This window comes from Drosophila willistoni (assembly GCF_018902025.1).
Source record: "Drosophila willistoni isolate 14030-0811.24 chromosome 2R unlocalized genomic scaffold, UCI_dwil_1.1 Seg167, whole genome shotgun sequence".
Classification (NCBI taxonomy): Eukaryota; Metazoa; Arthropoda; class Insecta; order Diptera; family Drosophilidae; genus Drosophila; species Drosophila willistoni.
The window spans coordinates 6886047-6901115 of NW_025814050.1; the positions used below are offsets into that span (position 1 = coordinate 6886047).

The window sequence follows — 15069 nt, forward strand, 5'->3', positions numbered from 1 at the left end:
GTCGGAAACGTCTCCTTCTGTGCGTTACAAACATCTGATCAATTTTATAATACCCTCTGGAACATAAAAAATTAAAATTTGTCACTTCTATTGTTACAATTTATTTTCATTAAACTTCATTTGATTTATTTTGAAATGCATGCAAACTTACCTTTATAAATTTTTAATAATTTAAATATTTTCACTGTAATCTTTCTCACTGTAATCTTTGACAACTGTCTTGTACGCAATTCTAAATCAAATGCAAAGAGAAACGAAAATTACAAAGCGACGCGTGCCGAAATGGTAAATAAAAACAACAATGCAATGTCCCGTTTTAACTTTGTTCTTTTTGTCTTCCTTCTTGTCGCGTCCCGAAAACACAGAGTATGCTTGGCCATAACCGACGATGCATGTAAAATTATGTAAAATTTACATATGTTTCACATCAAAAGAACATGCTTATTTAATGATCAATTTATAAGTAACAAGTTATTGACAAATTATGTATATATAAAAATAATATGTATATGGTAATAAAGTTCAAATTTTTCCCTCATCCATAAGTAACAAGGGTATGGAAAAGCCGTCATGAAAATAAATATTTGATGCTGCATTTTTCCTATTCTTGCCTTTTTTTTTTGTGTCAATTTTTTTCAAGAAATTGTGTTTGCTCAATTCTTTTCAAACGACGAAGTGTTTCGACGACGACATTGGATAGTTCGGGCACCGTCGGCTGGTCTTTGCTTGTCGACGCCGGCAGAATTAAATTCTGCCGACGGCGGTATAGTCGACGATGCGGCGACATTGTCGACCGGGGACATTTGGTACTGGAGGGTAGTGAACTGTGACTGTTTGCGGATAAAAGAAAACGAGAAAAAAGTTCGAACACCTGGGGGCATGGGCATTGACGGCAGCCGATTGTCGAGCATTGCTCTCCCAGATACACAAACCCATACAGCCAAATACTGAAGGAATGTGTTGGGGATAAGGGGTAAGGGCGGTTTCAGATGGGGGCACAACACACACATACACACACAAACACACATGCCGATCGTTCAAACGAGTTTTATGGCAAAAAAATATATACACATACATTTATCAAGTCTGCCTGGTAGTCACGATTCGCCAATTTCAATGACGAGGAGACTAGCTTGCATGGGATCGGACCTGACCACCCACACCCACACGATCTTGCCATATATTCGCACATTATGCAACACTGAAAGGCGAGAGAGGGAGCTATGGGGAGACAGCGAGAGAAAGAATGCTCCAACAACAGAGAGAGAGTAAAAATATCAATTAGCCGACAAAACAACAACCAGACACAGAGAGAAAGAGAGAGAGAGCAAAAAAAGGAAAAAACGCAGATGTAAAAATTGAAATTAAAAGGCGCACGGAGCTTGCTCGGTGGTGCTTAAATGGAGCTGTGCTTCCCGTCGGCGCTCCCCACCCCCTCCCACACATCCACAAACGTACATGCATACATATATGTATTTGTATGTATGTATGTGTGTATATACGTTTAATCTTTGAAAAATCGTGTGGTTGAGAGTTGGTTGAGTTTTTTTTTTTCGTTTTTTTTCTGTTTTTGCGCGCGAGCTTGCTCGCTCGTTGGTTTCTTTATATTTTTTCATTTTCTTTGTTTTTCGTTGGTGTTGTTGTTGTTGTGTGCCTGAAGAAAAATCAAGTTAACAACCAAAGCACGCAACAGCTCGGTCCGAAGAGCAGCAGTGTCTAGGGTGAGAGAGGGGGTGGCCAGAGGAGAAGATGGTGAAGAAGGAGCGGTAGGGTAACGACGCCAACGCGCCTTTAGCTGTTGCTTTTGTTTTTGTTGTTGTTGTTGCTGCTGCTGTCGCTCGCTTGGCTGATTCACCAGCAACAACTTTTGTCGAGAGGTCTGAGCCGAGCCCGAGCTCATTCCCAATTCCAGTTTCTTTCTTCTTCACTTGCACGGCAGACGCTTCGCTTCTCGTAGCGCGAAAAAACATTCCAAATCAAAAACAAAAACAAAAAAATCTGCAAATAACAATACAACAACAACAAAAACAATAGCAAAAAACATTAAAAAAAAGTACGCAAACAAAAAAGAAAAGAAACTCACAGTATTAAACAGAAAGTTGAAAATTTACTTTTGCTTGATCAGAGGATCGCATTCAATCAAATCAAATCATTGGATCGGCCCTAATGCTGAGAGGTAAGGATAAGAGAAACACTAGAGGGGACAAGAACAAAGATGGAGGCAGACACAAAAAGAGAGAGAGAGAACTAATTAATTTTATCGACGCATGGGGAAACGATTCCAATCGATCACTTGGTGTTTCTGTAATTCCTTTTGTTTGTTTACAGTTATTCTGACAAAGGCGAAAGAAAATCTTTTTAGATATGTAGAATCATTCGTATGTATATAGGGGTTTTTTCTTTTATCGATATTGCTTTCATTATATATCTTTGCCACTTTCGACTATAGAAGGAATTATATACAAATTTATATATATTCACGGGATTGACTAACTGAAAAATTAATTATTATATACATACATATGTATGTATCTATTGCGTTAGGATCCCATGATGAATCAGAGTGTTTTTTGCAACGTTGTCTTTAATAAGGGGATTAATATCACATTAAGTATTTATAATTCTACTGAAAGTCCAGTAGAATGACTGCATTAAATTTATAAAAAAAAAAACAAAATCACATAGTTTCCATACAAACAACAAGTTTACTAACTGTTTTTTTATTAAGAAAATTGTTTTTAAAGCTGTTAAGATTGTAACGGGTTATATTTATTAGAAAAATATTGGTAATAAAAATGATCCAATGCATTCATTTATGTCCAGGGTGGGGAGAAGCACGTCAGAACCCTTTTCGGGCAGAGATGAAGTCGAGATACACAAAAAATTGCGTGTCGGGGAATTTTATGACGACCTCTTTCCCCCCTTTTCACCACTAGTCTTCTAAATGTGCGTCGCTTGGCCAACAAGTTGAGTAATTCAGATCGCGACCCTTTATTTCCCTTTCCCGCGCCACAATATGGTTGCTGTGCCTCTACCTAGAAACGTTTATTTTCGGGATGACGACCCAAAAAGGTCGTTTATGATCCGATTTTTGTGTGTGCCGACTTGTAAAAATTATATTTTTCTGTGTCCAGCTTCGGCCAGTAAAGAACCAGCCACGGGAGCCTTAAATCGTGGCAACCCATGGTTTAGAAGGGGATTCACACTTTACGTTACAAATTACGTAAGCAGATTTGTTGAATCATCATTTCCTAAATGAAATTTGGACTAAAATACTTCAATAAAAGTATTTACGAGTAAATGTCAAGTGAAAACCAGTATTACAGTTTGTAAGTTTCTATGATACTTAAATATATTTTTAAAGTTGACGTAAGATTTTCAATTGCGCCTCCTCGTTAAAGTAGGATTTTTTCTTTCTGTAACTATTGGAAGTTCTCCTTTTAGTTACTGCAATTTGCTCTGGAATATAAAAACTCTATTTTTAAATAGGGGTCTGACATAAGTCATTTGATTTAGACTTATTTCAAATCTCTATCCACTTTTGATTTGAATGATATATAGTATGTAGATATGTATGTGGACGATAGTCGCTTCCTTGCCAATCCTCCATTCGAAAAAGATAATTTATGAACTGTCATAAAAGTAACCGGCAATAAAGTTCTTGTTGTAGCCTGTTGGAGTATATTTTTGTTGTTTTCTTTCTCTGAATGATCATTGCTCGTTTGATTCTGGAGGGGGGTTTATTGCCCTCTGGGTACATCCATCTGACAGTCATAACTGACCATCCACGTCTAGCTAGTGGAAGGGGGTTTAAAAGGCCTTCAAAAGTAGAGGAAGAAGTTAAACAAAGCGTCCCCCGAGAATAAAAATTAAATACTAAAGAATTCCTTGTATACTTTTTCCATTATGTTAGAAACAAAACTTTCACAAGGGGAAATAAAGGGTTTAAACGTTACCAACATTTTGTTTATCAGAGTTTGATGTCAAAGGTCAAAGATAGCGATAAAGGTAGAAACAGTATTAGTAGTCGTTTGCTTTTAATATAAGTTATAAGTATTTGTATGGTAATAGACATCGATGAAGATTGACTGTTGTTTCCTTAAGCTATTTCTCATGAAACCTTACAAAAATTGCAGATTATTGTTTTCATAATTTATTTCGGGAATACTTACTTGTGATGTTGGTGTTTGCCGGTAGTCTTTAAATTGGAAAATTCTGAATACCATTCTCAATCAATCCAATCCAGTACATAGAAAAGCTAGTAGTTTCGACCAAATTGTTGTCCTCTAGATAAGCTTTAAGTGCCTTTAGGAGTTCCATATGAACCGTCATGCTAAACAGGAGACTATAAAAGATGTGTATCGGAATTGGATGCTTCAGCACTGAAGTTTTATAGAAATATTCTATTACATCTATTGTATTCTTTGTATAAGTAGTCCCTTTTACCTTCTGCACGCCAATCACCTAAAGAACCGATCACAACATTTTGAGAAGGTGAAAGGATTCCTTCTCCACTATTTTTTCATGACTTTTGTCATTTACTTATGTATGTGTGTGGGCGTTGGAATGTCGTCATAAAAACAAAGTAACACACGCTTTGACTGAAATACACGATTTTTCGAACGAACAACATTCGTTTCTTGCATAAGCATATATCAGTATGAGATAGTTAAACAATTCGTGAAGTACGTGAAGTTAACACAGACTTGCACATGGGCTCCGATGTCTTTTGTTTAGGTGACTAGAAATTAAATCAAATTTCTCCTCTCTCTCTCCCTCTTTTTTCGCTACTCTAGCTCATGGAGTTGGTTTTAGGTAAGGGCATCAGCACATCTAAACCAACGGGCTGTGCAACGACTTCGGCCTCTGGGTCCGGATGTGCAGATTGTTGCACTGACTGCGTGGCCATGCCTCCATCCTGTTGCGCCACACCCTCTTGTTGTGCGCCCACGTATTGTGCCGACATGCACTGCGATTTGGGGTCACAGGAAAATGTATCATATGAATATCATGAGCCTGAGGAGAATTTCGTGTCCATTGATGATGCGAAAATTAAGAATTTACTTATCAAAATTGGCCAGCAACGGCAGCAAGAGGAAATGCTGGCCAGGCAACGACAGCAGCAGCAAAGTCAGGCCGAGGAGGCGCAAATCATAGTCCTGCTAGACGAGGAGGACGATGATGCTCATGTTAAGGATGCAGTGGAGGAGGAGAAAGAGCTGCAGCAGCAGCCACCAACCGGTTTGGTGATAAGTGCAGCTAGAAGTTTGGCCGAACGACCAATTCATCGGCAATCACCTGATATTGAACTGATACCTAAACAAAGAATCGTAGCTGAAATCGAGTTAACCGATAGTGAAATGGAAGATAATGATCAGCAGCAGCAGCACGATGGCGAACGGCAAGAGAACGATGGTGATGATGATGATGAGGAGGATCTTCCTTTGGCCACTGTGAGCTGCGAATTGGCCGATGAGCAGGAACAGATTATAGTATTAAACTCTGATGACGAGCAGGAACAATCAGTGCAACAGTCATCTAAAGTCCAAAGGACCAACAATCGTCGTCCTTATGTTAAGCGTCGTGGACGTAATCTCTATCAGTGCCAAGACTGTGGCAAGAAGGTTCAATCCAATTATAATCTCAGACGTCACATGATGATACACACAGGTAGGTCAAAAACTTCTAACAAATTTAAAACTGATCAAATTAGAGTCATAATTTAATACTTATACAATTTTTTTTTCATGTTATAGGAAGCAACTTAAAAGAAAAACTTATCAAATCTTATAAAAACAAAAAATATCTGATGATAAATATTATCTTAATGCCTTAATGCCTTACGGAATCTATATAATATTGTAGTTCGGTAGAAACAAATTTAATTTAGAAACCAAAATACGATTTCATTAAGACCTTCTTTTTGATTGCTAGCATTATAATAAAGTGGTTTGATCCTTATGATTTTCACACTGTGTAGTTCAATATTATTTATAAAAAGGATTCAAAATCACAGCAATGTTTTTGAAACCATAAAACTCATAAATATTAGGTTAGGAAACATACATGGAACTAAAGATCTTTTAAAAACCAAGTCTATTAAACAAATATAGTACACCGAATTGCGATTTGTTTAAACTAATTACTCTCCGGATCGTTGTTAAATTTTTGTTGCTATTCGGTGATAAATATTAGTACCAAATTTTTGGTCTATTACACGATTGGAATTTATCTAAAATTTATATACATACAAACGATTTCAACTAACTTTATACAAAGAGAGTCATTTTAAAAATTATTTTTCAAAGCCATTTTTGAGCATATATGTTTGTTAAACTATCAAAACTATTGACTAAAATATTCCCTTAAGATAAGTAAATATTAGAATTGCTATCATTATCTCATTTAATTTTGTTCTTTCTATTTTCAGGAGAACGTCCTTTTCCTTGCGACCTTTGCGAGCGACGTTTTCGCGAGTTTAGTGACTTGAAGAAACATCGTCGTCGGCATTCGCTGGATCCGCAGTTTATCTGCATGATTTGTCATAGCCAAGCGCCCAGTCAGCAGGATTCCACGCGTTGTGCGGACTGTGAGGGGAAGAACTTGATGATAAAGCCACAAAATGAGGAAGGCCCACAAGAAGAGGATGTCGATGGTGATAGGGAATTGGATGGCGACGCAGATGGTGATGGGGAGGAGGACGAGTGCATAGCAACGAAAAGCCCTTCACCGCCAGCCACTTTGATGGTTACTTTGGAACCGCCTCCAGTTGCAGCGCCTGCTCCACCTCCTCCTCCTCCGCTTATGCCACGACCGCCCTTGGCTTTAAGTTGCAGCAGTGCCAATTCGTCATCGTCATGTTTCAGCACTGACATCCATGCGCCACCACCACCACCGCTCCTGCCCACCCTGACCATTGTTGCTGCACCTGCAGGTGTCAAGACACGCAATCGCCCATCTTATCCCTGTCCCTTGTGCCAAAAAGTGTTTGGGACACGTCACAATCTCAAGCGTCATTACATGATTCACACGGGCGAGAAGCCATTCAGTTGTACGAAATGTCGTAAACCTTTTCGTGAATGCTCAACACTTAAGAAGCACATGGTAACCCATTGCAAGGAGCGTTGGTACAAGTGCTCCAGATGCCCCCTAAAATTTCAGGACTATATTGATTATACAGCTCACAAAGACATCAGACACCAGGAATCTTCATCATACCCCAATAACTATGAAAGCGATTCCTCTTCTACCGAAGATTGGCTCGAGTGTTGTGAGTGTCGTAAAAGGTTCACCCAATTGGATGCCTATACCAAACATCTGAAGGAACACGATATACAACTCTATGGCATGTCCGTAGATGACATAGATGACGATGAAGATGAAGATGTGGATGTCGCTTAGCCAATTGGAAACAGTTCCATGTACTGATAAAGAGCGACTTTAATTCGGTTTATATTAAGTATGGCTATATATATAAATAAGGTATATTCCGCATAATATATTGTATTATCTAAGTATTAAGCACATCAAGTGCCGAATTATCTGTTATTTTTGAAAAATATATACTTTTGAAAAAAGAAACTTTTTGATTTGAAAGTCTTTTAGCATAAGAAAACTGGGTTGGTGATTATTTCTCTACCGAAATATTTTTAGATATTTTAGTTTCTTTGAAAGTCTTAACTACATATGTATTGTATATAGATTATACATATACCGACAAATGTACACAGGACCATATTTAGATCCGATGGTAATTCAGCAATTAAAATTAGACAAGATTAGGATTTTAACATATAGTCTAAATTTATTTTCCAGTATATTTCTTTTACACTATGGTAAATAGGTTACACGTCTGCACCGTAAGACGAGGAGTTATAGACTAATTAAGTAAGTATTAAAAGGAAATTCTCTTATGTCCAAATTTTATCGTCAAAAACTTCTATCCGAGGTATATAATGGGCAATGTTGGTAGAGACAGAATTTCTATTATTGCTTTTATCCTAACTAATTATTTCCACTTGCATATTCCTTTAGAAATCTTTAAAAAGTTAATCAGATAGTGACTATATACATATATTGATTTTATTTGCTTCAGGTTTCTGGTTAAATGAATTTCAGGTATCCACATCCTTAAGATGTGGGGAGATGGTAGTGTATGCTAATCATTTTACATCCCAAAATAGTTTCAGTTGAGTAATGTCATTTAGATATAACTAGATAAAGACATTGTTTGTTATTGTTCGTTATAGAACCATCCGAACCGAACCATATAGAACCATCTCTAAGACACTCATTGTCAGCACAGTCAACAAGACTCATTACCAAAGTGTTTCATTTAAAGTAGTTGCCCTAGTCAATTTTCATTCATTTGATTTTCTCTTGATGCCATTCCCATTTCCGCATATGTCTGGGCATACCGCCAAACCGCAGAGAAAAAATCATATAAATTTCAAACAAATTAACATTATCTTTTGCGTGGCAAAACAGCTTTATGAAACAAATATATTGATAACCAAATAAAAGGGGCCACTAAAATCAAGTTAGACCTCGGTAAGTTAGAATTCTCGCAATTTTAGTGGGGTTAGGCTTAAGAATCTTTGCTTATCTAAAAACGAACTTTGGATTTTTATAAGTTGTCACGTGTATCGCATACGAACCTACATGAAGAAACAATTTTAGTGAGAAATCTAAGGGAAAAAGAAAGTAGATTCCCTTTCCCCATGATTGTAATAAGGATGGACAGGTCTCTGCCAATATATCTCCCAAACCGTCCCAATTTGTTAAAACTTGATTTATGGGCTGTCCCTAATAAGATCTTGTAAACTTTACATTTGTTTCAGATATTTCAACAAATAATTCTCATATCATATATAGCAGCCATCCAATACGAAAAGAATTAAGTGAAATTATGTTTATCAAATAGCAAAACTGATTTTATAAGTCAATGAAACATCTCGTTTACATTTAAATTAAAGTTAAGATCTTTCAAAAATCGAATCATAAGAATTAGAACTTTAAAATTTCAATGCTTATAATCTCACAGACCAAATCCGAATAAATATATTTTTCGTTTTTAAACTAGAGTTACAATTGAGAAAAAGTTTTAAAGTACATCATGATAAATTAGAAAATAAAATAAATATATATTTAAAAAGCGTAAGAAAATTGACTAATAAATAGTTGAACTAGTCGCGCATTGGTTCGAATAGATTTATAAATCCAAAAGGACTGGCTTCGTTTCCTTGGCACATTTAAAGACCGAGCGCATCATCTTAAGGAAACCCGTGTCCTTGGGTTTCTCCAAACCACGTTGAACGCGATTTTTCATTACCGAAATGAATTCTTTGTTACTCAATTGATTGTCATCTGGAAGAGAGAAAAAATGATTTAGTTTGTATTGTCTTTTGGTTTCCACCAAGTGTTTCCAACTCACTGTTCTCATCAAAGATAGTAAATACCACATCCACCACATGATCAGATAGATTGACCATGGCAACAGTTTTGGCCACATGTTGCAAAGTTTGCTGATCGATCGAAGCACCGGCTATGTGATAGAAGGTCAATGCCGTATCCACATCATTGATATTATTCAGAAAATGAAAGAAATCCAAATAGTCTTGTTTTGAGATGCCTGTGCCATGATCACGGAAGCGTCTCTTCACACGTTTTAGTTTCTTTTGCTTCTTTTTAAGCGGATAGCCCGCATAGGCCAGCAAAAGTTCAGCAAAATCGGCCTCAGTTATATTGCCCTCCTCGTTGGGTTCCTTGCGTTCGAACTCTAGGGAAAGGATCTCACGCTGCAATTGTTCTTGGAAGTCCAAGAATTTCTCAATGGTCAGTTTCTCGTCCATACTGGGCCCAAAGAAATATGTGATCAAGGCCGAATTGACGCCCTGCGAAACGAGTTCAAGAATATGCAATTTATTAAGTGAACTCATTAAATATTTAATGGAAGAATAAACAGGAAATATTATGAGTGCATAAAGGATATTCTACATAATGTCTGTGAATGTCAATAAAAAATAATATATGTACATAATATATATATATATATATACAAAAGCGTTGTTTGTTTGTGTTTTCTGTTTTGTTTCGGGTTCAAGCGAATATACCTTTAAGGACTGTGAAACGAAAGGAAGTATAAGACATATGTACACAGTTAGGAGAGACGCGTTTTATGGTCAAAAAAGCCAAAAAAGAGACATATATAGAGAAATACAATACAAAAATATATATATATAATATACAGAATCGATTTTAATTGTCGATATTTAGCTTTGGGCACATTGCTAATGGGAAATGAGAAAAATGGGCTATTTAGCTTTACCTTGAACGTATTTCCCGTATTTGCATGATCGCGATGACGCGTTCCCATGCTCGTCTGCTGACGCACTAAAGTTGCTACCATTTCGAATTCCTCACAATCCACATCGCCATCACCATTCAGATCGAACATTCGAAAGGCAATCTCAAAGTGACGACGCGAAACTGCAAATAAAGTTGAGAGAGAAAAATAATATGTACATTAGAATAACACTAAACGATAAACTATATATTTGGATATATAGATATTCCAATCATAACAAAGGAAGGTTTGATTGGCTTCATACAAACGTGCATGGAAACACAATCGCTTATAACGATTGCCAGTCCCTAGAGTATTGATATAACCGGCATCTACTGTATATACAAATAAACTTGATATAAAAACAGTCATTTAGTTATCGTCGCATTAAATGCATCACACAGCGATTAAGAAATATTTGATTATCAAAATGCAAGAATCTCGAGGAACATTCTAACTTATCCGATCTGCAGAAATCATTCAAGAAATGCAAGCGGTTGTAGAAAAAGATCCTTAAAAACAATAATGGCTATTGGAAAGGAGCTTAATGCTGACGGCCTTATTCATTCCTTATTCGTAGTGTTGCTTATGTTCACTTATAGAATTATTAAGCTATTTGGTTATAATTATTTAAATTAATGGAAAGCTTTAAACTTGAATCTAAACATATTGCAATTTTTTTAGAAATTAAGTTATTGCATGGAATTTAATATATCGTGTAATAAACAAATATTATAACAAAAATCTTTTTAAAATATATACGACCTTTTTTGTTTGGATAATGTAACTAATGCTATATTATCCACCTGCCTTTCAGTTTTTTAGAATTGTGATTTGTCTTTAATGTTTAAACTACACCGCTTATTAATCTTCATTCAACTTCTTATTAAGGCTTGGGAAATTTATAAATTTTCGAAGGCGACATTTTGTCATTAGTTTGTCGTAAATACAATCAAAAAAGTACAACAAAAAGACAAAATAATTAATATTTCGGGGTTGTCCAGACTCTTCATGAATCTGTCCATTTGTTTAATTTGTATGGTATGTTTGTATTTGTTGAATCGTTTTAAGCTGACTTACAGAAAATCTTTTTCTTGTTTAAAATATTGGATATAAATAAAATGGTTTTAAGGCAAAGTTCTCGCCTGTTTTCAAAGCCAAACTAAAAATCGGTATAGAAAATAACTAATAATAACTTTTTCCCCCTAAATTGATAACTCACTTGAGAGAACAGTCAGTAGAAATATATAATCGGAGAAGGTAATTAGGCCATAGGAGCCCAATTTGTAGAAAATGCTGTTCTTTTCCAAATGCAAATTGAGTTGCTCGCCCACAGACTGAAAGTAAAACATATGTTATATGAAAATAAAGTAAAATAATATATTGATATCAGACACTCACCTTGGGATCATAGCGACGATATTGATCAAGACCAAGACCTGAAGTGTTGGAGACAAATATTATTATTAAATATTGATTATAAATTTGAATTTGGAATGATGTTAGTAAATTTTTGCTATGTTTTTGCATACCATCGGGCTGTTTCATGCCTGGCGTCATGCTAGTCAAAAAATCGGTTGGTGTCATATAGACCTCATGACGATCATCGGCCACGGGGACTTGAATGGTCGCAAAATATCGAAATACTTTGTCCGGTGTGGAGAACTGACGTATACGATTCTCATACTCAATTATCTAATTGTAAGTGAATAATTCATTTTCATTTTAGCATTTAGCGATATTTTACTTCAACACAATTGAGAATATAAAAATAAACCAGAAACAGAGGACAACAGCGAACGAAAAGTATACTCATAGTAATGAATGTGACGTGTTAGTTTAAAATAATAAGAAAGAAAAATGTAAAATAGTTTACCATCTGGCTGCTTTATGCCTGGATAAATAGAGCGTAGAAAATCCTCGGGAGTCATGCATACAATTGTCTGTGTGGCATCTTGGAGACGCACCGTGGCAAAGTAACGAAAGATTTTGTCGGGTGTGGAGAATTGCCTTATGCGATTCTCATATTCAATTATCTTTAATGTGTGTGTGTTTGTTTAAATCGTGTGAAACAACATAGGCATGAATATAAAAAAAAAATAAGTAAAGTACCAAAGAAAATAGTTGAAAAATAACAAGAAAAGCAAGTAAAAAGATAGAGAGTAATATTTACAACAAAGTCAGAGTTTGTGTTTAGGTTCTAACTAAACTGGAAACTGTAAAAGATTCTAAGATTAGGTAATAGAAACAATCAGCTTCTTTTTATGTAGTTATCCATTAATTCAATTATCTTCTCATTTTTGTAATAATTCAATCTGCTGCTATAATTTACATCAGTTTTCAAATGTAATTTCAATCAAGTATCGAGATCTTAACTACCTCAACAGTATTAAAGTAGGCGGAATAATTGAATAAAAGGAAAATTGATCATTGAAATCTATTTAATTGTTATACCATTCTAAAATCAACATTTTAAGTTGCTTGCTAATGTTTGTTTTTTGATAAATTGTTTACAGAAGAATTGGAATTATTGGATTAGGGAATTTAGGGAAACAATTATCAAAAACTTAAACTAGCTTTTAGTTGTTTTGATAAAAAGCTTTGTAAGTATGTAAAGACTCGTTTAAAACTGCCCACAAGACCCTTAGCCATTAATCTCTCTATTGTTACTCTCAGTGCCAGATTGGCCATATATCAGGATTAGGAAAAGCTACGGAGCCTCGAGCCTGAAAAAGGCCTCAAAAAGGCTAGCAAAAACAACAGTCTGAGAGAAACAGCAGGAAAAAAAACAGGAAAAATAAACATATGAGTTTTCTTATTAGAAAATCTTTTAGTTTGCATTGGAACCTCGAAGAATAAAATTTGGCGAATTTTCCTAAAAAATCCAGATGTTTTTTTTTAATAAGGCGAATGAAATAAAATTTTTCAAATATCCAGTATTTTGATGCCGTTTTAAAATATGTAATTGATAAGTTTAATATGATTAGAAAAATTGCGAAAATACAGTCTGAAAAGGGCAGATAAAGAAAAAAATATGTTTAGAAACTTACATTGGAAAGTGATCTTCTTACTTTCAATATAACCCCGAAAATGTGTTTTATAAGAGAACAAAGAATTCATCTTAATATATGTACATCTTTTGTTATATTTACAATAAAATCCTCATTTCAATTTAAAGTGAATTCTAATATTTATAAGCCAATAATCCCTGATGTATTTACAACTGCATTTAGTATTTCAAGGGTTTTCCAGACAGTCACTTTTTCCAATAATTGTCTTTTTACATAAAAACAAACTAAAATCTCACTTTTCCTGATGTATTTACAACAAACTCTATATAACATGCTTAAAGATTTCACTCACAAAACTCTGACTTGATAAATGGAATATTCCGGAATGGGTTTTCCTATTTAAATTACCTTCCGCTCGCGGAAACCAACTTTTTCCTTGATCTTTTTACCCTCATGCAGGTGGAGGCCACTGCCAGTGGATTCATCATCATCATCTTCGCTTTCCTCGCTGTCACTATCCTGTTCACTGCCATTGACACCGGCTGCATTGGAGGGACGTTGTCCAGCATCTGCATCAACTTTAGGTATGAGCATTCGCTTTACTCTAAAAATAAATTTGAATGATTTTTAATGCTTCTTCTTCTTGAGGTTTGTTTGGTTATTTTTTTGTTCACTCACTTGCCCCAGTCCAAAACAGAGATGAAAAACAAAGTTAGAACCATAAAATGGAAATATTTTGTTATTCTGGGTGTCTTATCCTCGCCATGTCCAAATCGTTTGTGTCCTCTGATCTGCTGTTGTCCTTGTCCAACAGAAGGAGCAGTTCCAGCTGATAGCAAATGTGTTGTTGTTGTTTTTGCTGTTGCTGTTGTCGAGGCTCTTGCTAAGGACGAGGCAAATAGCTGCTGATTCCAAAGAGGATTCACAGCTGATGGCCTTGTTAGGGCAGCCAGAGCCTGTCGTGTTACCAGAAAACGTAGCACAGACATTTATTCTATTTTTATTTTACTGTTTATTGCGTTTTTTTGTACAAATTTATTATTATGCGCATTTTTGGTATCCACCGCACGTTTCCCAGTATTTTTCCCTAGTATTTCGGTTTGGTGGGAGCTGCCGTTGTGGTATGTATGACTAACAGACAGTTTTTTTTAAAGGTGTGGCAGCGCTGTCAAAATCTTTAGGCGGCTTAATTTAAATTAGGATGAATGACAAGCAATTAACACTTTTGATTTATATTAAGTATAATTAAAATTATTTTACATTTAAGTCTTGATTCCAATTCTTGACAACCTTAATGTTTCAGAATGACAAGAAATTAAGGAAATTATAAAGAAAACGATTTATGGTAACATGAAAAAGAAACCTAACAAAAAGTTCTCTTGCTAGATTTAAGTTTTCTTTCAGTTGGCTGGAAACGTCAGTATTTGTTTTGAACTTCTCACTTTTCTAAAGTTTCATAAGTAAATCAAAACCACATCTCAAAAGGTATATCAGATACAAAAATCGTACGCGCTTTTAAGAAAATTGAAGATAAACTTAAGGCTTATATAGTAGTCAAATTTCATTTCAATCTGGCTATGTAAAAAGCTATGTGTCCTTCGAGCAAAACCTTCTTTTTGCAGTTATAACGGATCGTAAGCTAAAATCTTTGCCCTAGAGGGTTCTTCTTAAGTCTATTAATTGAAGGTATGTTATTTGGTTTAAACCTAACCT

At 35.4% G+C, this 15069-nt stretch overlaps 2 protein-coding genes across 4 annotated transcripts; one reads left to right on the forward strand and one right to left on the reverse strand.

The window, feature by feature from the left end:
* Window positions 1-2054: 2054 nt before the first annotated feature.
* LOC6644294 (zinc finger protein 271) lies at window positions 2055-7581 on the forward strand. The gene is made up of 3 exons (XM_002066887.3): window positions 2055-2176; window positions 4797-5670; window positions 6431-7581. The coding sequence occupies exons 2-3, from the start codon at window positions 4800-4802 to the stop codon at window positions 7399-7401; spliced, it is 1842 nt and encodes a 613-aa protein (XP_002066923.2). The 5' UTR covers window positions 2055-2176; window positions 4797-4799; the 3' UTR covers window positions 7402-7581.
* A 1439-nt stretch (window positions 7582-9020) lies between these two features.
* Window positions 9021-14452, reverse strand: LOC6644295 (calcium uptake protein 1 homolog, mitochondrial). 3 transcript variants are annotated; one of them, XM_002066888.4, is made up of 8 exons: window positions 14035-14452; window positions 13765-13960; window positions 11878-12040; window positions 11747-11784; window positions 11568-11682; window positions 10328-10488; window positions 9434-9893; window positions 9021-9366 (listed from the first exon to the last, which is right to left on the reverse strand). In XM_002066888.4, exons 1-8 carry the CDS (start codon window positions 14343-14345, stop codon window positions 9212-9214), a joined length of 1599 nt encoding a protein of 532 aa, XP_002066924.2. In that variant the 5' UTR covers window positions 14346-14452; the 3' UTR covers window positions 9021-9211. The 3 variants fall into 3 exon arrangements, with proteins under 3 accessions (XP_002066924.2, XP_015033486.1, XP_023032322.1); XM_015178000.3 differs by lacking the exon at window positions 11878-12040 and adding an exon at window positions 12222-12381 and having other exon boundaries at window positions 14035-14451; XM_023176554.2 differs by lacking the exons at window positions 13765-13960; window positions 14035-14452 and adding an exon at window positions 12222-12268.
* Window positions 14453-15069: the final 617 nt, after the last annotated feature.